This window comes from Tursiops truncatus, chromosome 20 (genome assembly GCF_011762595.2).
Source record: "Tursiops truncatus isolate mTurTru1 chromosome 20, mTurTru1.mat.Y, whole genome shotgun sequence".
Classification (NCBI taxonomy): domain Eukaryota; kingdom Metazoa; phylum Chordata; class Mammalia; order Artiodactyla; family Delphinidae; genus Tursiops; species Tursiops truncatus.
Window position 1 is genome coordinate 13,976,009 of NC_047053.1, and position 22,562 is coordinate 13,998,570.

The following is a 22,562-nucleotide window of genomic DNA, read 5'->3' on the forward strand; positions in this document are numbered from 1 at the left end:
AGAAGCCTAGGCTTTCCTCCAGGACTCAGAAATGACTCAGGCCTTCAAGGAGGCCAGGAGGTCTGGGGCTGACCAGTCCTCTCTCAACACCGGCAACTCCACTGAGGTCCCGGGTAAGGGCCCTCCATCGACGGGAGACTCACCAGCTTCTGGAAGAGGTGGCCCATGGTGACCTGGCTGTCCCACTGCTGCACCTTGGGGCAGAGGTTGTCATAGAACTCCTTGTGGATCTCGTAAATGTCCTGGATCTTGTAGAAGATGGTCTCGATCTGTTGGATGGTGAGCACGGGCTGGGAGGTGGTGGCAGTGGCCTTCAGGGGTTTCATGGGCTGGGCAAGAAGAGGAAGAAAGAGCAGAGGTGAGAGGGAAATCAACCGGAGGGTCAGCAGGCCCAGGGCCCAGATTAGGCCCTCCTGCTGCTCGAGTTCTGCCCAGATAAGGCCACTGAGGCCAGGGGACCTGAACGTGGTTTGAATGGAGCAGCTGCTGTCACAGGCCCCAGCAAGCCACCCATTACTGTAAGAAGAGGGAGCCTGGTCCAGCAGTCCCATCAGGTCCGAGGGGTGGCGCCAGGACACACTTCTCCCACCCTGTGTCCCCTGAGGGACCTCTGGTTCTCAGCCAGTACTGGGTTTGCCTGATGGTTTAACAGGGTCCCTAGCTTTCTTCCACAATGGCCTCATGCTCTGAGTCACAAACTCCCTTGTCACGCTTCAGTGGGAAGGAGGGTTGACGGGGAACTCAACCCCTTAGCTATTTCCTTCCAAGAAACAGAACATGATTCTAGGACTTGGGGAATAGAGTTTCTAAGGGACCCAAACCAATCTCAGCTGCACTGATATCTTAAGTTCCCATCACTTAGTACAGAGAGAGCGAGCGTGGCACGCATGCCACCGTGCTACGTCCTGTACCCACGGCAGACATTGCTAAGCAAGCACAATGACCTTCCTCACTGAGCCTTGTCGTAGCCTCAGACTCTTTCTCAATGCCGAGGCTGACATGCAAGATGACATGCAATATCCCTATCTGTCATCTCTGCTTATCTACACCAAGGTGCTCCAAGGCTTGCTGCTGGAGAGGGTGAGGTGACAGACGGAAGCTCAGGACCATCCCCAACACTTGCTGGCTGAAATTATCACCGTAAAGCCCAACATGAAGGGAAAATGAGCCTTGGATACATCTTCTTCAGTGGGATTTCTGTATTTTCTAAATCACCTCCAGTGAGTAAATATTAATTTTATAATCAGGAAAAAAAGCTATTAAAATTAATCATTGAAACAAACAATCAATGATACTGAAGGATAAAGAGCTCCTCCATGGTTGACCTTCCTTCAGCCCTAAAGCCCCCAAAGATGCCCAGACTGCACACCAAAGGCCCTGCAGGGGAGAGGGTCTGGGAACCTGCCCCATAGAGAAGGCATGGGGGTGGGGAGGTGCGGGGGAGGGGTACGCGTACTTGAGAGAGAGAAGCCTGAGTCAGACACGGTTGGTGTTCTTCATCTACTGTGAAGATAAAGGGCTGTGTGGAAAGAGGTCTTTGACTTAGTCTGGGTCCTTCTGGAGACCCAAAGGGCAGAAAGGAGAAGTTGCAGGCGCAGGTATGGGCTCACTAGAGCTGCCCCCCACTACCTCACAGGATTAGGTAGCGAGCTTCCGACAAGGCAAGCATTCTAGCAGAGAACGGGTGACTCAGTGCTGGACTGCAGGGAACACCTCCACCGAGGGAGGCCGCAGTTATCGCTGGCTCACCCTGAGAGAAGACCCCCAAGCTCGAGCCAGCCACGGCTGCCGGATGTCCAGCCAGGCTTCACTCTATCCTCCCATCTGTCTGTCCACAAGGGGAAGTCCCCTCTACTTAAAGACCCAGACAGTGCTCTGACTTCTAGCTCCCCTGTCCTCCCAGCTCTAAAAAATCCAGACGTGATGATGAAAGCAGGAAAAAGCAGAAGTCCTCCTCTGACCCTCTCAGTGCCGGAACCAATGAGGCCTAACGTCCAGCCCTTTGCTAGGAAAGCAGGCTGGGGTTCGACCTGGTGCAGGCCAGGCAGTGTGGGCCAGAGTCCCAATTCTGCCGCTTAATAGCTGTGGGCAAGTCACTTAGCATCTCTGGGCCTCAGCAGCCTTGTTTGTGAAACCAGGGTAATATTACCTTCTCAAGAACACTGATGGGAAGATCAAAAGCCATCATTTATCTAAAATATTGAGTATGTGCCTGGCACATAGAAGGCAATCAGTAAGTGTTAGCTGCTACTGTTATTACTATTTACCCCACAAATAATGGACCAAGTGCTCATGTAAGGCCAGACCAGGGGGTGTAGCGGGCAGTCAGTGATTCACTAATCACTGCCCCCGTGGAGCCTCCCATCTAGTAGGGGAGACAAACAAAACACGAGGAAACAAACACAAAATCACACATAAGTGCAATGAAGGAAATAAGAAGGGGATGTCCTGCTGAAGGACAAGAAGGAGACACTGACCTGAAATGGAAGCGTGGGGGCAAAGGGGACAGTATTTCAGGCAGAGCTCCTCAACGCCTGGTCCCAAGGTGGGAAGAGCTTGGGCAGAGAGAGGAGCTAGAAGCAAACAGTGAGCCTGTGTGCTGCGAGCAAGGGGGCTGGCGAGCAGGGCCCTAAAGGAGGGCTGGAGGGGTGAGCAGAGGCCAGATCACACAGGGGGAAGGAATGCGGCTTTTAAGCCCATGTAATGACCTGGCTTTCCCCGGAGGGATTGAAACAGGGGAGTGACGGGGTCCAATTTTCCCTTCAGGAGATTATTTTTATGACTCATGCTCCTTGCTCCGGACAACGTTACAATCTATTTGGGTAAACTGGACCAACACAAATGAAACGTTTTTGTGGACAAAGCAAGATACACTTATTACTCGACTTGGACTGTAAATACCAACCAACTGGCACAGCTCGGAGAGGGCTTCACAGAGGAGGTGATGGGAAAGGGCCTCAGAGGGAATATCAGAGTAAGTGGAGGGTTGGGGCCTGGGGAAGCATGGCAGGCAGGGACACAGAGGGAACGGGGCCAGGAGCAAGGAAGAATGTTTTCCCCACCCCAGGTGGGCAGCGACATTGAGCTCACGGCTCCCGACGTTCCGTGAAGGATACAGAGCTGGCCCTTGGGATCCATCAGAGTTTATCCTTTTTACCTCTATCTACCCAAGTCCAGAGGAGGGTCCAAGTCATCGCGGAGTCCCTGTCCCAGCCGGGGTGCAATCCCCACCCAGGGGGAATAAAGGACATAGGAGAGAACAGTCCTGGGGAAGGAGCCGGGGGGCGGTCAGGATTTCTCAGAAGCTGCTGGGGAAGCACCCAGGCCTATGCAGGGACAAGACACAAGTGCTCTGCTTCCTCCTGAAGTCCCACTGTCTGCAAAAGGGGAAGCGCCGGTGCTCACCAGGGGCAGGTCACACAGACAGGGACTGCGCTTGGGGCATCAGGCCGTTGGTTCTCAGGACAAGGTTGGGGGGGCCTTTGGGGGAAGGGAAAGTGCTGGATGCGTGCCCCCAGCTGGCCTGAGACCCTGGGAGGTGAAGGCCTGAAAATAGGCCTCGGGCAGGGAGGGCAGCAGAAAGGCACAGGCAGCCCTGCTCTCCTGACAAAGCACACCAGCTCCCCCTCCCTCTTCCCAGAATCCTGCAGCAGAGGACGGGGCGCCAGTTCCCCATTTTATTAGAGTTAACTCTGGCTCTGGGTGTCCCATGAAGTGCTCCTCGGGAAGACGGGCCAGGCGGGTTCGAACTTGTTTCATGACTTCACACTGTCATTTGTCTCTTCTGTCCCCCAGCAAGTTGCCTTTTGACTTTCGAAACCAGGGAAAGAAATCGGCCCACTTCCTCCACCTCCTATCCCAAGAGGCCTGGAGGCTGCCACATGTACTTTTGTTAACTATCACCACAGGCTGGGGGCGGGGGTGGAGGAGTCGGGGGGAGCGTCCTGAACCTATCTTACAGATAAGGAGCAAAGCAAACTCCAGAAGGAGAGTCGAAGAGAGGAGGGCCAGGTGGGACCCAGGGCTGGAAGGTACTAAGGCAAAGGCAGGCCAGAGGGAGCACCCAGCTCACCTGCAGCCTGCAGGGACTTGCAGAATTACATGCATTTGGTCTGCCCCCTTCTTCCACTCCCCACCTCAGCCCCAGCTCCCAGACCCTCTTCCCTTGTCATCTGAGCCCATCAGGAACCTGGAGGGCTCTAGAAGGTTACCAAACCTTGCCCAGCCAGCAACCCAGGCGGCGGGAACAGAGCCTCCTGTGTGGCCTCCCCGTCTGCGTCTGTGTGTCCACAGTCCAGGCTACACACGACCAGCTGTTTGCGTATCAGGAAGTGTGAAACTGAGAACAAACACTCAGGAGAAGAGCTGCGGGAATGGGGGTAGGGTGGCAAGGAGAGCTGGGCGTGGGAGGCGGAGGGAGCTGGGGAAGACAGGTTTTCTTCTCTGAACGCCTTTGTCAGATCACCCCAAAGAGCAAAGGGCTTAGTTCCTGGGTAGCTGGGAAGGGCCCCCAGCTCCAGGAGAGAGAGGAGGGCTTGATTCCTCATCTCTGAGGCTTATCATCTGAGACTGTGGCCGTGGAGGGTCCTGCCCCCTCTTCTGGAGGGGCCTCCAGGTGCAGACCAGGCCTCCTGGCCCGTCCCTCCCTAGCTCTTGCCTCTGCTCCAGAAAGAACCAAGCCAGGATGAACAAGCTGGGGGGAAGAGGAGGGACCTACCCTGGGTCACACCCCAGGACTGGCAGCCTCAGCCTCCCAGTTTTTACCTTGAGAGCGTGAGCTGTTAGAAAGGCAGGCAGGTAGGGAGTGTTTGGGCCCCTAAATCTGTTATCTTTACCCAGACAAATGGGACTCAAATTAGGCCCAGTGACAGATTAGAACGAGCTGTAATCTAAGAGGGTCATGCTTCTGATGGGAACATGTACCTCCCCTTCCTTCAGGGAACTGCTGGGTTGATAGAAACAAACAAGCTCTAACCTGCGCTCTTTCCCAGAACAGGAGGAAAAATTAGAACCCACTCACACTCAGGCTCTAAGAGCTTCCCCTGCAAACTCACCTACCCGTCACAACGGCCCCATGAAGAGAGTACTAATATTAGCATACCCGGTTTGCTGGTGGACAAAATGAGGCACAAAGGTTCATTAATCTGCTGAAGGTCTGTAGCTAGTAAGCAGTTGAGCAGGGATTCAAAGCCAGGCAGTCTGGTTCCTCTGAACTTCTTTCAAATATGCATCCTTTAAGTAATGACAACTACGCCCCTGTGTCTGGGCACAGCAATTCATAGTTTGTAAGGTGTATTTCGTCTGTCTGTCCTCCTTCCTTCGGATAATATTTCGGTGTCTAAGTACCTGGCACTGTACTAGGTCCCCAAAAGGATCACCTGATTTTCTCAACCCCATGAAGGAGAGAGAGAAGGTAATGGCCTTGTTTTCATCTTCAGATGAGGAAACTGAGGCTCAAGAAGGTTACCCATGGCTTGCCCAAAGCCGGTTTTTTTTTTTTTTTTAAATTACTTACTTACGTATTTATTTATTTACTTATTTATTTATTTATTGGCTGTGCCGCGCAGCATGTGGGATCATAGTTTCCCAACCAGGGATTGAACCCTTGTTCCTTGCATTGGAAGTGCGAAGTCTTGGCCGCTGGACCGCCTGGAAAGTCCCACCAGTGGTTTTTAAAACCGACAACGCATGTAAGAAAGCATGTGGCCCAGTACGTACATACACATATCCACACAAGCCAAAAGTTGCATGAAATAGTACTTATTCTTACTACATGGGATGCAGGCCAACATTTTCTTTCTCGTTTGTTTTAAAATGCTGGTTCACCCCACTACACTGATTACATTACCCACTAATGGTTAAGATGCACAGTTTGAAAGATGGGGGCAATAAGTCTACGATTAATGGCAGCGTCAAGTCTTGCCCTAGCTCTGGCCCCAGACCCGAGTCCTTATGGACCTGCCAAACTGTTCCTCCCTTGAAAGAATGACTGTGCAGACCAACAAACTCCCAGTGAGATCGACCACCGACTCATCCCAGCATGTTACAAAGCAGCTACTCATCTCAATAGTTACTCCTGGGGTAATAAATGCCAAGTCCCCTGGGACACCGGGTGACAGTACCTCACATCGCAGCAAGTACATAAACGCGTATCTTACAATTCTTGTAAGAATGACTACCTACTGATTTACATCTACCTTTCTGATCCCTCCTTTTTCTGATACCAGCTGATGTCTCAGACTGCGCAACACCCAAGGAAGAGGACTTCACATGCCACAATCACTCTGCACAGTAAGTATCCAGACGCATCTAATATGCACTTTCTTCAGAGGCAAAAACATCTTATATCTGTGTGGTTACTTTTACCTTTTGAAAACATTGTATTATTCCCCTCTCAGTCCGATTCTCACAACAACACCTCCGTCTTGGAGACGAAACTAAGGCACATTCACAGAGGGCGGCAGCCTGTCTAATGCCTCAGAGCTTCTCAGAACCACACAGACAGCCCTTCAACACATTTCCGGCCAGAGGGCCTCAGGATGGGGCGAACGGTTAACTACTCCAGGGAGAAGGAAGGAACGGGACTAGGGATGACAAAGAGGTCTCCACGTGACTGACTTGTTGAGATTTGCCCAGGGTACCAGCCGGAGTCGGAGGCTAAGACCCCACCTGGACAGAGAACTGTGATCCATTAGTAATGCCTGCACTGTAGTCAGGGATGATGGAGTGTCTGCCACCCCCAACCAGGTGGTGCTTCTTCTTCTACCTTTCCCAGGGCAGGTAATGGAGAACCGGGGCTGAGAGGCCTTTTCAGTGACCTTGGCTGCCAAGCCATAGGCAGAGTAGTACCACAGACCCCGCCCCTGGGAAGGACTGGTCCAGGTCCCCCTCCCTCTCCAACTCCAAAAGCAGTTTTAGAGCACAAAGGCCCCAGAGTATATACTCACCAGCAACAGAGCTTCCAGCTGGTTAATATAGATCTCCTCGCTGGCCAGGAACCCTGAGAGAACCAGCTTCCTCATCTCCAGGCCTTTCCCTGCTTCCACCTGTAAAAGCAGGTCAAAAGCCAACAGCTCATGAGCAAGGAGACCAAAACCCTGAGCTGCCTGTTTTCTTGCCTGTTTTCTCTTCTTTCACACTTTTGCAGGGGATAAAAGCCAAATACTTATTATAGAAAATTTGTAAAATACAGAAATATAAAAGGAAAAACAATCACCCTTACTCCTACTGCTAATGTCTTGCTTTAATTCTCTCCCATCCTTTTTTTCCCCCACATTTCCTTATTTGTATCCATCCACCTATTCAACCTTATAATAGTGAGCAAGATAAAAAAGAACCTGACCCCATGTGTGGGAGCAGTTTAATGGGGGTGGGGGTGGTGGGATACAGACAGTTAAGAAGGGAAATCAGAGTCATGACTGAGGCAGGGCATGGTCACGTGGAGGGCACAGCAGGGGCCAGAGGAGGTGCTCCGGGGAAGTGATGTGTAAACAGAGAGGAGTAGGGATAGAGAGGATGGGATGGAAGCGGGCATGGGAACCCCGGCCGAGCGGCCTTCCAGCTACACCTCTGACTATATCTTCCTGTCCCTGGGGGTTCAATCCCACAATGGAAGGTGCTGGCTGTGGGCCATCAACTTTACCCCTTGTACCCCCCGAGCCCCGCCAGCATTTCCTGACTGTGTAAGGCACAGACGCCAACAGGCCGCCTCCTTCCTCCAGAATTCCTTCTCCTCTACGGTGGAGATCATACCCCATTTAGCCTTGAGTGGCCACCAACTAGCACAGTGCCCCGCACACAGAAAGTGCTTGAAAACTTTCCCTGAGTGAAAAGACGTAAAATTCTTCTTGTCACCTAAGATCCCCAAGTCATTCCTGGCCCCCTCTTCCTCCTCTCTCCCCCTCCTCTGCCACACTGAGTCCCCAAGCTCTTCAAAGTGTCCTTGCTCATCTCTTGCAAGGATTCTTCCCTCTGCGCCACCCTCTCCTCTGCTGTGGTAGAGACCCACAGCATCCCACTCCCCACTGGATTCCAAGTGCCGCTCTCTCCTGCCTCCGCTCCACTCACCAGAGCCAGATGAACCTTCCCAGAACGCCACCCTACACCTGAGGCTTGTCAAAGACTCAATGCTGCAAAATGTGATTACTGGGGGACTCAAGTAGGTTCTTCACTCATTTATTTATTCATTCAACAAATGCCCACCAGACCCTGTAGATACAACGGGAAACAAGCATTCAATAGCCCCTGTGCTCATGTGGCTTATAATCTAGTGGGAAAGAAAGACGTTAAAAAACAAAAGCGGAAGCCACATAGCACAGGGAGATCAGCTTGGTGCTTTGTGACCACCTAGAGGGGTGGGATAGGGAGTGTGGGAGGGAGACGTGAGAGGGAGGAGATATGGGGATTTACGTATATGTATAGCTGATTCACTTTGTTATACAGCAGAAACTAACACACCATTGTAAAGCAATTATACTCCAATAAAGATGTTAAAAAACAAACAAAAAAACACAAAAGCCGAGTGAATATAAATATATGACTACAAAGTGTGATGCGGGTTCAGCATATCCTCTCCTTAAACACCTGCAATGGCTCCTAGTGCCTCTCCCTACTTGTCCAATCTCCCCAACAGCCAACAGATCTCTGCCTTTCCAACATGCCAGGAATGTTCCAGCCTCTGAACTCTGGTTCTCGCCATCCCTGCTGCCTAAAATGCCTTCTCCCACATGGGGTCTTCTCTCCTGAAGACACAGCTGAAGCCTCTGGCCTGCAGGGTCAGCCCTCGTGTCAGAATCTGTGGCACCGCCGCAGCACCTGACGCGCGCCCTGTCTTGTTACCTGCCCGGTGATTCTGTAGGGTCTTTGAAGCACTTGCGTCACACTCCTCTGGACACCCCTAAAGCCCAGCACCACGTGATGCCCCGAACATGTGGGCACCTGCGCCTTGTAAGTCCTTTCCACTCTCTCATTTAGCTTCATTCCTCTCTCAAATACCTCCCTGAGGGAGGTACTATATTTTTCCATTATAAGAATGGAAACAAGCAAATAAGATTTCAAAGAGGGAGGAGACTAGCCCAGAACCACACAGCCAGAAAGTGGCAGAGCTGGGATTCCCCTGAAGGTCTTCGAACACCAAATTCTCGTCTCATCCACTGCTCTGATGATTTCCTCACTCTCCTGTTCCTTTCTCAAGCTTTGGATGCTTAACTGGAATCTCAAACAGATCCCTCTCTGGGCATCAAATGCACACCCTTAGCATAAGCTGGGAGAGTGTCTGAAGCTACCAGAAATCTCCTACGTCCGAAGGAGAGCTGCTTTCCCCCTGCTGCATGGCCACCCCAGCGTGTTCTCACAGGCTTTCCTGCCCTTTCCCCAGGTGAAGGACTTAACCCTTGACCTTCCATCAGCAAACTAGTTAGCAATTTGTGCTGGAGGCTGCCTCTCCCAGTCTCTGAAATGTAATCTGATCCTGTGATAGAAGAACAAGGTCCTGCCAAAGATGTCCACCTCCTAATCCACAAAACCTGCGACTATGTCACCTTATGCGGCAAAAGGGACTTTGCAAATTGATTAAGTTAAGGATTTTTAGGTGGGGAGATTATCCTGGGAATGAATGATCAGGTGGACCCTATGTAATCACAAAGGTCCTGTGAGAGGCAGGCAAGAGAAAAGGCTATGAGCCCGCAGAAGGAGAGGGAGAGGCGGAAGGGGACGGGGAGAGATTGAGTGCAAGACTGAAAGATGCTACACTGCTGGCTTTGAAGACAAAGGATGCGGCCAGGAGCCAAGGAATGCAGGGGGCCTCTAGAAGCTGGAAAAGGCAAGGAAACAGGGTCTCTCCCCTAGAGCTTCCAGAAGGAATGCAGCCCTGTTGACCCTTGAGACTTGTAAGAGAATAAATCTGTGTTGTTTTAAGCCACTAAATGTGTGGTAATTTGCTTCCGGCAGCATTAGGAGACCAGTGTGGATGCCAAGCTTTAGGGAGAGACAATGGTTATTTATTGATGGTTTCACAAGTACCAGGCACTGTTCTAAGCACTTTCCGTGGATTAACTCACTGGAATCCCACAGTCTAGAAGGTGTTATCATTATCCCTCTGAGGCACAGAGAGTGGAAAATGCCAGCTGCCCAGAGCTGTGGGCATCGCAGGCAGGCAGCACCCCCTCCAAGGAACGAGACCGGAGCTTGGAGCAGGGCTCGCAGCCCTGGAGGTGGGAGTGGAGGTCGAGGTCAGACCTGCTGCTTCCCCAGCCTGACAAATGGGAACTCGCCCTCCACGTTGGGGGCCCGCGCTCCCCTCCTGTGCCCCATTCCCTTCCCGTTCCCTGCCAGCTGGGGATTTGCCTGAGGGCCTGGCAAACACCCTCTCAAGGAAGTCACTTAAGCACAACGTGAGCTTAAATGTAGAGCTGGCTGGACCAGGACCAGGGTGAAGACGCGGTGACTCACAGCCCCACCAAGCCTTCACCCGCCCTGGCATGAGCACAGACCCTTGTGTCAGGCCCCGTGACGGCCCACTGCAGCAGGACCCGCTCCTCGTGAGACTCCAACCTCAGAGTCCAATCTTGAAAGAACCCCCCAGAAGGCAGTAAGTAGTCACCCCCAAGAGTCCCCACTCCGGGCCACATTCGCCCTGACATTTTGGCTGGCGTGGGGGTGGAGGTGATGGGAAAGGATGTGAAATTAAATTCTGTGCATTTTACCAACAGGTGGCCTGCTGTCAGTCACCACCCAAAACCTCGTCCATCTTCACTTTCCTCAGACCCCACCTGTCCCTGGCTTGGAATATCTGGAAATTCACAATTGTTTCTTCAATCCTCCTGAAGCTATTATCATCCCATAAAACACCAGGGCTCGACATCCATTCACTCATTCCCCACCATGTGCCCGGCACTGGGAAGACAAGTGAAGGAGACAGCCTCTGCCCCCAAAGAGCCCTGCAGAGGTGTCCACACACCCAGAATCTCCCGGGAGGGGTTTTCTGGAGTTCAGGGCCCCCAGAGCCCGTGCCACGCTGCTTGCCAGTCCTGCAGCACAAGGAAGCTGCCATCTGAGTGACACTGTCCCCACTTCCTCCCCAAGTGGAGCTTACGAAATGCAGCAGCCACGGGGGGCTCGTTCATGCCCAGTATTTTACATAATCTGCTGGGCTGAAAGTGTCAGCCTGAGGCCCCAAATCCAAGAGGTCAAGTCACTCTGGTAGGGACAGTATCTGCAAGTAAGGCTTAGCTGGCTCTGGCCCGGCCTGGTCATCTACAGTCGGGGCTAAATAAAGTCTCCAAAGGTTTGGTTCCAGGCCAAGTCAAGACTCTCTCCAGGAGCCTTGACCTCCTCCAGGACAACAACGTGGGCTGAACAAGCAGGGCCACTTGCAATTCAGAGCCTTAGGCCAAGCAGTTCCACAGACAGTAGAATTCAGTCCATGGGCCACACCAGTTTGCGAGGAGCACCCCGTGGATGGGGGGGGTCTGGTCAGAGCAGATGCCACTGGGTCTAGGCGCTACGTCCATGCCAAGTATCAGCCTCAGCTTCAGGACAGCTGGCCCCTCCCTGAGTTGAGTCGATGCAGGGACTCAACTCCAGCCATTCTCTCCTCTCCCCAGCCCTAGGCACCAGGGAGGTCTCTTTCAGCTAATTCCTCAGCAGAATAGAGAGTGGGGGGGGGGTAGGGTAGTGGGGTGGGCACTGCTGGGGGACCCTCCTAAAGGGCAGATCTCCATATTCTGGGCTCCCTGCTGTCTGAAGCTGCAGGCAGGTCCCATGGGGTCCAGCAGTGTTTTCAGAGTTCAGCTATTCACATCCCACACCTTTGCAGTTCTGTCATACGTACCACCGGCACTATTATTTACTTAATACTGTTCTTCACAACAACTGGCTTCTTAAAAGCACAGCCTTATCCCAAGCATTATATTTGAAATCACAGGAAAGACGTGCAAGTCACTTTTCTATTTTTATTTTTGGTTGCATCACGCGGCATGTGGGATCTTAGCTCCCTGACCAGGGATGGAACCCGTGCCCCCTGCAGCGGAAGCGCGGAGTCTTAACCACTGGACCACCAGTGAAGTCCCTATTTTTTTCTAAGATACATTAAAATTTACGCCTATCTATTAAAGTGCAAAATATATATCCAGGTGCCACCTAAAATCATCCCTCAAATCATCTCATATGTGGCCCACACTTCGGGAAAAAAACCTAAGTGGGGGACACAGGCATGGCCATCACTGCACATGGAGGGAGCGGAGACCTGGCCAAGTGAAAAAGAAACACAGGTTGTTCAGATAATCCATTAAAAATCGGCACAGAATTAACCTGAAGGGTTAATCTGCATTACAAAAGGATTTCAAAATTCCTGACAAATGAGTTCTTTATATAGCAAGGCCCCTATCAGCCCTAGGTACCTTTAAATAGAATCCTATGAAAGATGTGGGGGACGTACACAACGTTTTACAGAGGGGAGGTGATGCTGCTATCAGTATTCACGTTATTATCAGTTTATAGACCATTAACTCCTCAAAGGGGAGTGTGGGCTGAAACACACAGCAAGCTCCAGCTCCAGCTCTGGAGAAAAGCGCTGCCATCTTCGCATCTGTCCCCCAGGAAGACGAAGCATCTCGGAAATCACACTGAAAACAGGATTGATTTATAGGACTGGCCTTTGGACATGTGCTCAGGAACACGACTGCTGTGTAAGGTAAGTACTCCTGAAGTAATAGCAAAGAGAGAACTGCCTTGGATTTCTACCAGCCACCAAGAAGAGTCTACCATGCAGGAGTATGCCCAGTCCACAGCCCAGGACAGGAGCACACCCTCCAGAAATGAGCCCTGACCTCTCACATGTACATGTGCACATGCCCACGCACACGTGCACACACACGCGCCCAGTCCAGCCCTGACTCAACGAGAAGTGGTCCCTCCTCCTCTGAATTTAGTACCCTTTTATCAGAACCCTTCTCATGGCCCTGCCTACTTTCTCATTATGTTCCTATTATCTGGGAACTTGCCCCCTTACCCTGAACTGTGAACTCTTTGAGAAAGGACCAAGCCTTGTTCACCTGTCTCCTCCCCCAGGCAGCCTGCTTTGAATAGAACACAACCTGACAGTGTTTGTTGAATGAATCAATGAGCTTTCTGTTCGTCTTCTCCCTCTATAGATGGCCAAGCCTGGTAGAGGAGAAGGGCATCCTAGACGTGTTCAGGCTGGGACAGGGGGCTTGGAATCCCCCAACACTCAGGAAAGGGGCCCTCCCCCCAGTGCTGGAGACAGGTCCGGGAACACTGAGGTGGCGAGGCAGAGAGGAAGACTCCATCTTGGCGCTCACAGGGCTCTGGGAGGAACAGCATTTTTAGGTGTGATGTACACCCAAGCCCCTTTGGTATCCGTGTGCTTCCTCCTTAGAAAACCTCTGAGATGGAATAAGGCCAGGGACATGGTACGCGCTGTGTGGGCCCCATGGAGCCTCACTCATTCCACCAATCCACTGGACACCAGCCACACACCAAGCACCGTGCAGTGTTCACAATGAAAACAAGAGGGCCCTGCCCTGGAGGAGAGAGGCACACGTCTAGAGTTCCAAACAGAATGAAACAGGGGCTAGCCCGGTATAAGCCAGACTAGAGGTCCAGAGTAAGGGAGGACCCATAAGGCAGCATATGAGTGGAACCCCATCTGTGCTGGGGAGGGTGTCTCGGAGAAGGGCCGTGAGGAACCCACAGAGATCCCACCCTACACACTACTACTACTAAGCTCCCAGCAGGTGCTCTTGCCTCATAAACAGACTTTTCCCCATCCTGTTCCTGGGATGGCTGGGCAGACCCTAAGGGCAAGGCCCTGGGGGCCCAGAGAGAGGTGTGACTTACCCCAGTGTGCAGAGCTAGCACCAGATGAGAAAACCAGGGCTGGGGCGCCAGCCACTGCCAGCCTCCCGTTACGGCTCCTCTCTGCCCCACACCCAGGCCTACAGCGACTGCTCCGCCCCTTCCACACATCAGCCATCTACCCGTGGGTCTACAGTCTATTTTTACCTCCATTAGCTCCTCCTCTGATCCACACTGTAGCACGGGTGGAGCAGGGCAGTGATCCCCATCTTACAGGAGGGACAAAGAGGCCCAGAGAGGCTCAGCGACAGCCTCCTGCCCAGAGCAATGCTCCGTGCACCATGCCCTCTGGGGTGCAGTGCTGCCAGGGCAGACAGGCTCGGGCCCCACAAGATGGGCGCTCTCTGTTAGGCAGCCTGGCTTGCAGTCTGTGAACTCCCTGCCATACGTTCTCACTGGCCCTCCCTTCAAGCCACAGAACAGAGAGGAGGTGAGCAAAACACTGAGGTTAGAGGTGAAAGAAAGGAAGGACGGTGTGGTGCGCATGCCTTAGGCAGCACTGGTGCACTTTCAAGTGGAATCCCGGCCCCTGGGGCGGGGTGGGGGGGCGTGAAGAGAAGGGGATTGAGGCAACCACTCCCCTCCTGCTCTACCTTTGAGGCAACTTCTCTGATTAAACAGAGGCATTGCTGCCGAGACAGCCCCAGAGTCGGTGGGCTGGGGTCCAGCAGATGCTTCCTGCCTATGCCCACCTTGGGTAAAGTGCCTGCCACCTGGCTCCTGCCTCCAAGCCAGCTGTTACCGCCCCTCTTCGGCTGATCCAATTCTTTCCCTTCAAGGAAGTTCAGGGACCTCTGGCTCTCGATCTCTCCAAATGCTCTCATGCCCTAGCCCAGATTCACCAGATTCCACTTGCTTGGAAGAGAGTGGCTCCCTTGGCCTGAACTTCACAAGTGCACTTATCCCACTGCTGCCATGGAAACAAGGAATTACGGCCTCCTAGTTTCACGTCGACCAGCTCCTCTGGGGCAGCAGGCTGACACCACTGGCGTGCCCACCAGGGGACTCATGTCACTGCCAGAGAAAGCCCTCTGCACAACTGGCCTGGGGAAAGCCAGCAGCCACTCCCCCTGAGGACAACTGGTCCAGGGGGAGGCGGCGGGCACTGCGCCTCTCCCCCAGGAACAGCTGTGCCCAGAGCACAGCCCCTTGCATCCCTTGGCAGGCAGGCGCCAGCCCCTCTCAGGCTGAGGTGCTTCCACTCGGCCACAAGGTTTGTGCACAAATCAGCCATTTCTGCCGCACAGACTTCGGCAGTCAGAGCTGCGAGCCCTGCCCCCTCCCCCGACAAGCATCCAGGGCGTGTCACATTCCCACCTTCACAGCCACCAAGAATGGGGACCCTGAGCCGGGGCTGGTCGGGGTTCCCAGCTCGCACTCCTCCAGGAGAAACACATCTTCATCCTCCAGGACCTTGTCCAAAAAGCCTATCGCCTCCTCTTCCTCTTCCATGGCAGCGGGAGCCGCGGAGGGCAAACAGGAAGCAGGGTCCCAGCAGCAGCGGCAGCGGCAGCCGTGGCCGCCGGCGCCCAGGAGCGAGGCCGGCAGGCGGGGACGGGAAGAGCGTGCAGGGCAGGCCTAAACCAGCACGCGGGCCTCCCCGGAGTCCGTCCTGGCGCCCGGCCACCGGCTGCCGATGAAAGGCTCCATTATGAGCCTTCTCCCGCCCGCCGGCTCCGGGTCCTCCCGGAGAAAGGGGAAGCGGGGCGTCCGTGCGGCCCCGGCCGCCTCTCGCGGGGAGCTCCGCCGCCGCTGCCGCCGCCGCGATTCCAGGGCTGTCACCGGAGCCCGCGCGCCCCTGCCGGCCGCCGCGGCCCTTCCTGCCGTGCGCGCCGGCTCTCCAGGCAGGCGGGGCCCCGCTCCCTGCCGCCGCTCCCAGCCCGGCCGGGCGCCCCGCCGCCGCCGCCGCCGCCGCCGCCGGCCCCACAGATCCCGCCCTCCTGGACGCGGAGGTTCGCGTTCGCTCTCAAGACACAGGAAATGCACGACTCGACGGGTGAGGTGGAGCCGTTCCCTCTCTGCGGTCGCCGGGCCAGCCGGCTGGCGGAGGCTTCGGGAGCGCGGAGGAGGGGCGACGAGGCCGCAGCCGGGCCGGGCGCAGGGGGAGGTCCGCTTCCCAGAGACAGGCTTTATTTACAGCCCCTCACCGGCCCCGCGGGCAGGCGGGGGCGGAGCGGACGAGCAGCTGCCCGCACAGCCTCGCGGGCCCCCGGGCCAACCTCGGTGTCACCTTGGGATGCCTACGAGCCCCTTCTCATTTCCGCCTCAGGCTCTGACACCTTTGAGGAAGGGAGGCCAAGCCCTGGTGAGAAACCATAGTTTCTTTCCATCGCCACCGTGGCTGAGGGAACAAGGCTTTGTGCAAAGGAGGCCTGACCTGCCTCGCCACGAAAGCACAAGTGCCAGCCAGGGGCTGCAGCTGGGCCGCCTTGGGCAGCCGGAGGTGCCACACCTCCTACTCACAGATGCTGCCGATTAGCAACACCACACCTCCTCAGAGCTCTTTTCCCTCAAGAGGGGCCTGGGCCCGGTAGAACCAGCCCCACAGGGGAGGGTACACTTAACCCAGGACCAGGAGCACGCCAGCCCTGCCCACCCCCAGCCTGCTTCCCCTGGCTTCTTCCATGGTTACAGAAGCTAAACTCTGGTCCCCTAGCCCCATCCAGAGATGTAATCCATCTACTCTCATGGGGGTGGAGTTTAAGGGCAGCAGCTGGAAAAAGCTCTTTCACAACACCTAGGGCAAAGGTTGCCAACTCCAGCACCCAAGAGGGTGCAGGTAAGATTAGTTAGTGAAATGAGCCAGGTAGGGACCAGGTGAACTGAAGAAACTGTCACTCAGCTCCAGCTGCTGGCTGCCAGGAGCAGTGCAGGCTCAAGGTTGCCCCATCTTGGATCGTTCAAGAGAAGCTGGAATCCGGATGTTAGGTGATAGCTCTCAACTTAAAAATGATGGCAGATAAATTATATTTAAAAAACAAAACATGATGCAGCCTCAATGAAACACATCCGTGCACTGAATCAGGCCCACAGACAAGGTTGCTGCCTTCTTGCAGTTGGTTGTGTTTCTTTGAGGGAAGGTTGGGAGGTGTGTGTGTGTGGGGGGGGGGTTGTTCCTTGAATATCACCTCTGTCCCATTTTATCACTGGACCTGGCATCTTGGAATCAAATTCAGCTTCACACACGACCAGCCCACTACTTATCTTTATAAACCTGTATAATACGTGCCACCAGCCGGACAGGTCAAGTGAAAACTCCGGATTCTGAGTAATGAGCCCTGAAGCTCCAGCCCCACTCACGCCAATCCCCTCAATCTCCCACCAGCCCCCAAACCATGTCTCTAGTCAGGGATTTCCTCAAAATCTTCCTGATGCTTCTAGCTCACAAGTGTCTCTCCCAGTACACAGTTGCCAGACCAGCCAGTGTGGTTCTTAATGATACAGTGTCTGAGTTGTCCATTAATGCCTCGTGTGTCTACCACCAGCCTCCTTATGCACACGCCACATCCCCTGTCAGGTGGCAACTGTATGGCCACAGGGGGAAGAGCCCAACTCTTTGGAGCTCGTTTGGAAATGCATTCCAAAGGGGGGGTTAACGGCGCGCCATCCTAGGCCCACCTGGGGTCATCACCTCTCCTTCCCACTGGGCACCTCAGCTGAGAACAGGGCCGTTGGCTGAGCCTCCAAGCTGGGTGGAGGGTTGAGGAAGAGCGAGGAGGGAAAAAGGAGAGGAATGGACGTGGTTCCTTATCCCAACTCCCCAGAAAAGTCTGTGGAGGTTCTGAGCTCTAGGTGGGGCTCCTGCCATTCTATTAGAGCTGTCCTCACCAGTAAAAGGTTTCTCCCTGTCACCATAGCTGAAATGCAGACCGAGGGATTTGGGGTAGGTTCTCTGGGGCCTCAGGGCTGACGGGGCTCCCCAGAGGCACAGCCCACCCCACACCCGCCCTCTCCCTCATCCCTGGCTCTTCCCTGTCCCCGCCTGGGCTGGGTTATAAATAGCTGGCGTAGATCTGAAGGGCCCTCTCAGCCACAATTCCTCATTTGGTTTGGGCGGGTGAGGCTGTTCCCAGCGCTTGGGAAAAACCAGGCCTGGCATTCCCCAGGGCACAAGCGTGCCAGCCCGGGGCTCTGTGCCAGTCTGTCTCCCATCCTGCAGGCTCCGAGTGCACAGCATGGGCTGCCCGCTCCGGTCGGACAAGCAGGTGTAATGGGAGAAGGGCCTGACAGCCCAAGGGACCCCCCCCCCCCGGCACAGTGTCCCTTCCCCCACCCAAAGGAACATGAGGGGCCCTCAGGAGTCTCCGAGAGTACCCCTGTCTCCACTCCCCATGCCCCTACCTAGCACAGCAGTGTTGACACCCACTTCTTCCAAACTCTGAAAGCTCTCAGAAGCTGCTCCCTGAACATCCAAGGCATCTCCACTCCACCCAACCCGGGTTGGCTGGAAATTCCAGTGAGTAATTTGAATGCCCTTCCATCTCCACTGGGCACACAGACTCCACTCAGTTCTGCCCCTGGAGGGAAGTGACTCACAAGTCCCAATGGTGCTTCCTCCCTTTCCCCTACCAATGCCCTGGACACGAGCTTCCTCCCTGTGTCCTCTACAACTCTGCCTGCTTTGGCCTGGCTCCGGACCCTCCTCTCCAGAGAAGCAGCTGCTCCAAAGGCCTCTAAACTGCCTTATTCCAAAGTCAGAGGCCGCCTTCTCTGCTCCTCAGCCTCTGCAGTCTGGCTGCTCTTAAATCCCTCAGCTTCTGTGTCCGTGCTGATGCTGCCTCTGATCGCTCTGGTTCCGGCTGGCCCTTCTTCTTCCTGCCTCCTGTAAGTGTGGAATCATCCCTTCGGACCAGGCCGCAGCCCTCTGCTGTCTATCCTTGGAGAACTCATCCCTTCTCACTGCTAGGCCAACGGCAGCCCGTCACCATCTGCAGCTCCAACATCTTGCTCTGCTGCAGTGTGACATCTGTGCTGTCAGCTGGTTCTCCTCACTTGGAAGTCCCATGAGCAGCCCCTCAGCTCCACATCTCCAGACCAAACGACCCTTCCCCCTCCCTAAACCGGCCTCCCCTTCTGGCTTCTCCACTTCTGTTGGCGGGGCCGCCATCTTGTGACTCTTCCTTCCCTCGGGCCCCACATCCCTTTCACCAAGTCCCCTTGGTTCTTCCTTCTCTTCCTTTTCCAAAGCCGCCACCCCAACCAAGGTTTGTAGAATCTCACACCTACATAACCGCAATAATATTCCACTTTGACTCCTGATCTTGCCTGTCCATCTATCTGTTCATTCAACCCAGAGAAGGCCTGGCATTACAAATACACAGACCTGGGAGACACAGGCCCTGCCATTAGAATGCTCTCAACCCACAGGGGGTGAAGGACATATAAACAAATGAGGCAGTGTTCTCACTGGTCAACACAGTGGGGACACAGGACAAAGGCACTAACCCTGCCTGCGAGGTAAAGCTCCACAGAGGCGTGGCTTCTGAGCAGCATCTTAAAAAGGGGAAGCATTTCCAGGCAAAGGGAGGAAAATGTTTTGTAAGGAACCCCAGGAAGCACAGCTGGAGGACAGAAAAGGGGCAGGTGGTGAACCTGGAGAAGTGGGCGGGAACCACTCCCCCACGAACAAGGGGCACGGACTGAGATTTCAGACACCCACCAAATCCACGCTTTCGAAGCCACCAACAGTTTACTCTCCCCAAACCCAACAGCCTTCTCTCACACTCATTCTCCAACCCCTCATTCCCTTACCCACTCAATCAACAAGTATCTATCTATTCATTGCCCACCATGCACCAGGTGCTGTGCTAGCATCCAGGACACAGCCACAAGTGGGACGCTTTGTCTCTACCTCCGTGGGGGCTGATGGTCTCGGGGACAGACTGACCACCGTGAGCCAAGGCAGGGCCAGGGGAAGGGCACGATCTCAGAACTCGGGGGCTAAGGTACAACTCTTCCAGAAAGAATAACGTGGAAAAAGCTATTGTGATTTCATATGTTCTCACCCTCTGACTCAGCACCTCCATGTTAAGGAATTTTTCTGCAAAAACATTTCTACAAGGACTCAAAGATCTTTGTACAAAGACGTTCACTGCAATGATGGTTACGCCAGTGAAAGACTGGAAACAGCCCAAATGTCTAACAGAAGAGGACTGGCTAAGTGAATTATGGTACAACCATTAAAAGAAACACTGCATACAGTCATGAAGGAGAATGAGTTGGTCTTTAATTACTGATATGCAAGATGTCCAAGACTTATTAAATAACCAGAGAAAATTGCATAACAGTATTAATAGTATGATCCCACTTTTTAAAAAAGTGTATATATATAATATATACACAGAGAAAAATGTACTTTTTACATATGTGTGTATATATATATATATGTACTATCTCACATGGAAAAAGAAGATGTCTCTTAACAGACATTCTCTCTGTAGGATGAGACTTAAGGAGACTTTCTCTTTCCATATTATATGTTTCTGTAAAGTTAGAATTTTCAGTGATGTAATCAGGAAAAATAAAGAAATTAAAAAAAGAAGTGTGGTAAGTGCTATAATTGGGCAAGTAGAGAGTCACAGAAGGTTCTCCAGAGGAGGTGACATTAAAACTCCTACCTGGGGCTTCCCTGGTGGCGCAGTGGTTGAGAGTCCGCCTGCCGATGCAGGGGACACGGGTTCGTGCCCCGGTCCGGGAAGATCCCACATGCCGCAGAGCGGCTAGGCCCGTGAGCCATGGCCGCTGAGCCTGCGCGTCTGGAGCCTGTGCTCCGCAACGGGAGAGGCCACAACAGTGAGAGGCCCGCGTACCGCAAAAAACAAAACAAAACAAAAAAAACTTCTACCTGAAAATGAACAGGGATTAGCCATGCCAGGGGGACTCAGGGGCAGACAGGATAGCATGAGGCATAATGAAATGAGTTCAGTCTGGGTGGCAAGTCTTCATCCATTCAACCAATACTTACTAGGCATCTCTTATGTGCCAGGCACAGTTCTAGGCACTACAGTTTGCAGTGAGCAAACGTTTTGGTACAAAAGTGACAAAGCTCCGTGGCAGAGCTCACAGTCTAGCTGGGGAGTTGTAATGAGCCTGCAGAGGTAGGCAGAGGTCGAGTGGTCAGGTCAGGCACGGCCTTGACAGCATCGCTACAGGCAGGCATTGAAGAATTTTACAGGGAGTGACCAGACAGTGTTTCAGTGCATCCCTCCTGCTGACATCAGATTACTGTTTCTAAAACACTGCTCACTCTGTACCCAGCAGGAAGCCACCAAGTCAGCCCTAACAAGGGCAGTGGGGCCCTTGCTGATGACTCAACTGATCAAACCGTTGACAACAACTTCTGCTGTTTGCTGTCCCATGAGAGGGCCAGGTGCGTTCTCACCTCCAGGCCTTGACCTGGCTTGGAGCCCCCTCTCCCTCCTCTCTGCCTATCCCTGGCCCTTCCAACTTCCTTGGTAGGAGCTCAAGTCCCACCTTTCTGGAGCTCAGCAGACCCTGGGCCAATGAGAACTGACCCCAGGGGCCAGTGCCAGGGGCACTGTGTCACTCGGTCCTCCCAGCAGCCCTTCCAGATAGGAGGTATTTATCCTTATTTACAGCTGAGGGGACCAAGACTCTACAGGTTATCCAAAATCACAGAACCAGAAAGACATAAGGCAAGGGCACTGAGGTTCCTGTTTTGGAGAGGTGGCAGAGAACAGCGGTGGTGAGCACCCACCACTGACCAGCTGTGGGACCTCAGGTGGGTTATGTCACCTCTTTGCACCTTAGTTTTCACATCTGTAAAATGGGGCAGTAACGGTGCCTACTTCCCAAGGTGTGGTGAGGACTAAATGAGTTAGTATTTATAAAGTGCTACAACAGTGCCTGGCATTTAGTAAGTGCTATGGAAGCGTTCCTCTTCTTTCTCTTCTTTCTGCCACATAGGCAGGAGGGGGGCTGTGTGGCTTTTCAGACAGAAGCAACCAGCCCATAACCCTGTGGGAGGAAGGTCCACAAGGGCATCATCAGAGCATCATCGTGGGAAGAAAGTGCTAGCACCCACTAGCGGAGGAACTAGGTGAGGAGGATGGAAAAGAGAGTCTGTGGGTAAGAGCCAGCCTGCTGCTGGGATGCTCCCTGCCCTTCTGCACCCTGGCAGAACCCAGAGCCCAGGGGGACATCCAGCCTCTGCCCCCTGGCGGCTCACCTGTGTGGCCAAACATCTCAAACTGAAGGCGTTCTCAGGGGCAATTTCACACCTCTTGGTGCGATTAGGCGGGTCGGTTGGCCTCCCTGCCCCACCCCCAAAGACTCCCGAACCTCAAGGACAGAGAATGGGTCTGGCTCACTCTCCTATCCACTGTCCCTGGGACCTGCAGGAGATGAGCAAACCTTCACCGAATACATGTTGCTTTGGAAGTCGCCTTACTGGCTGATGGGAAACACACAGCACAGTAGCAGGGAGAGGGAGATCCCAGGCAGGCTGTGAGCACTACGGGATGCTCCAGGTCGGCTGCGTGTGGTCAGTCAGGGAAGCCCAGATCCCAGCCATGTGTGAAAGGGGGGGCGATGAGCCAGAAATGCCAGGGAGCACCAGCCATGGAGGGGCTGAGGACCACAACCAGGGCACTGTCTCCCTACTTCCTATTCACATCCCCCTCAACTCACACAAGCCAAGGAACCCCCTGAGCCATAGCTCCTTCATC

At 53.8% G+C, this 22,562-nt stretch overlaps 1 protein-coding gene across 4 annotated transcripts in view; it reads right to left on the reverse strand.

Annotated features, from left to right (window-relative positions):
• ABR (ABR activator of RhoGEF and GTPase) overlaps positions 1-22,562 on the reverse strand; it is a 178,440-nt gene that overhangs the window by 65,070 nt on the left and 90,808 nt on the right. For 2 of the 4 annotated variants that reach the window (XM_033848366.2, XM_033848367.2), the window contains exons 3-4: positions 6,948-7,046; positions 144-329 (exon numbers count right to left, since the gene is read on the reverse strand). In XM_033848366.2, the coding sequence (XP_033704257.1) occupies positions 144-329; positions 6,948-7,046 (285 nt within the window). Of the gene's footprint in view, positions 1-143; positions 330-6,947; positions 7,047-15,192; positions 15,902-22,562 lie in introns of those variants that run through there. The other 2 variants (XM_033848368.2, XM_073797882.1) reach the window with 2 other exon arrangements.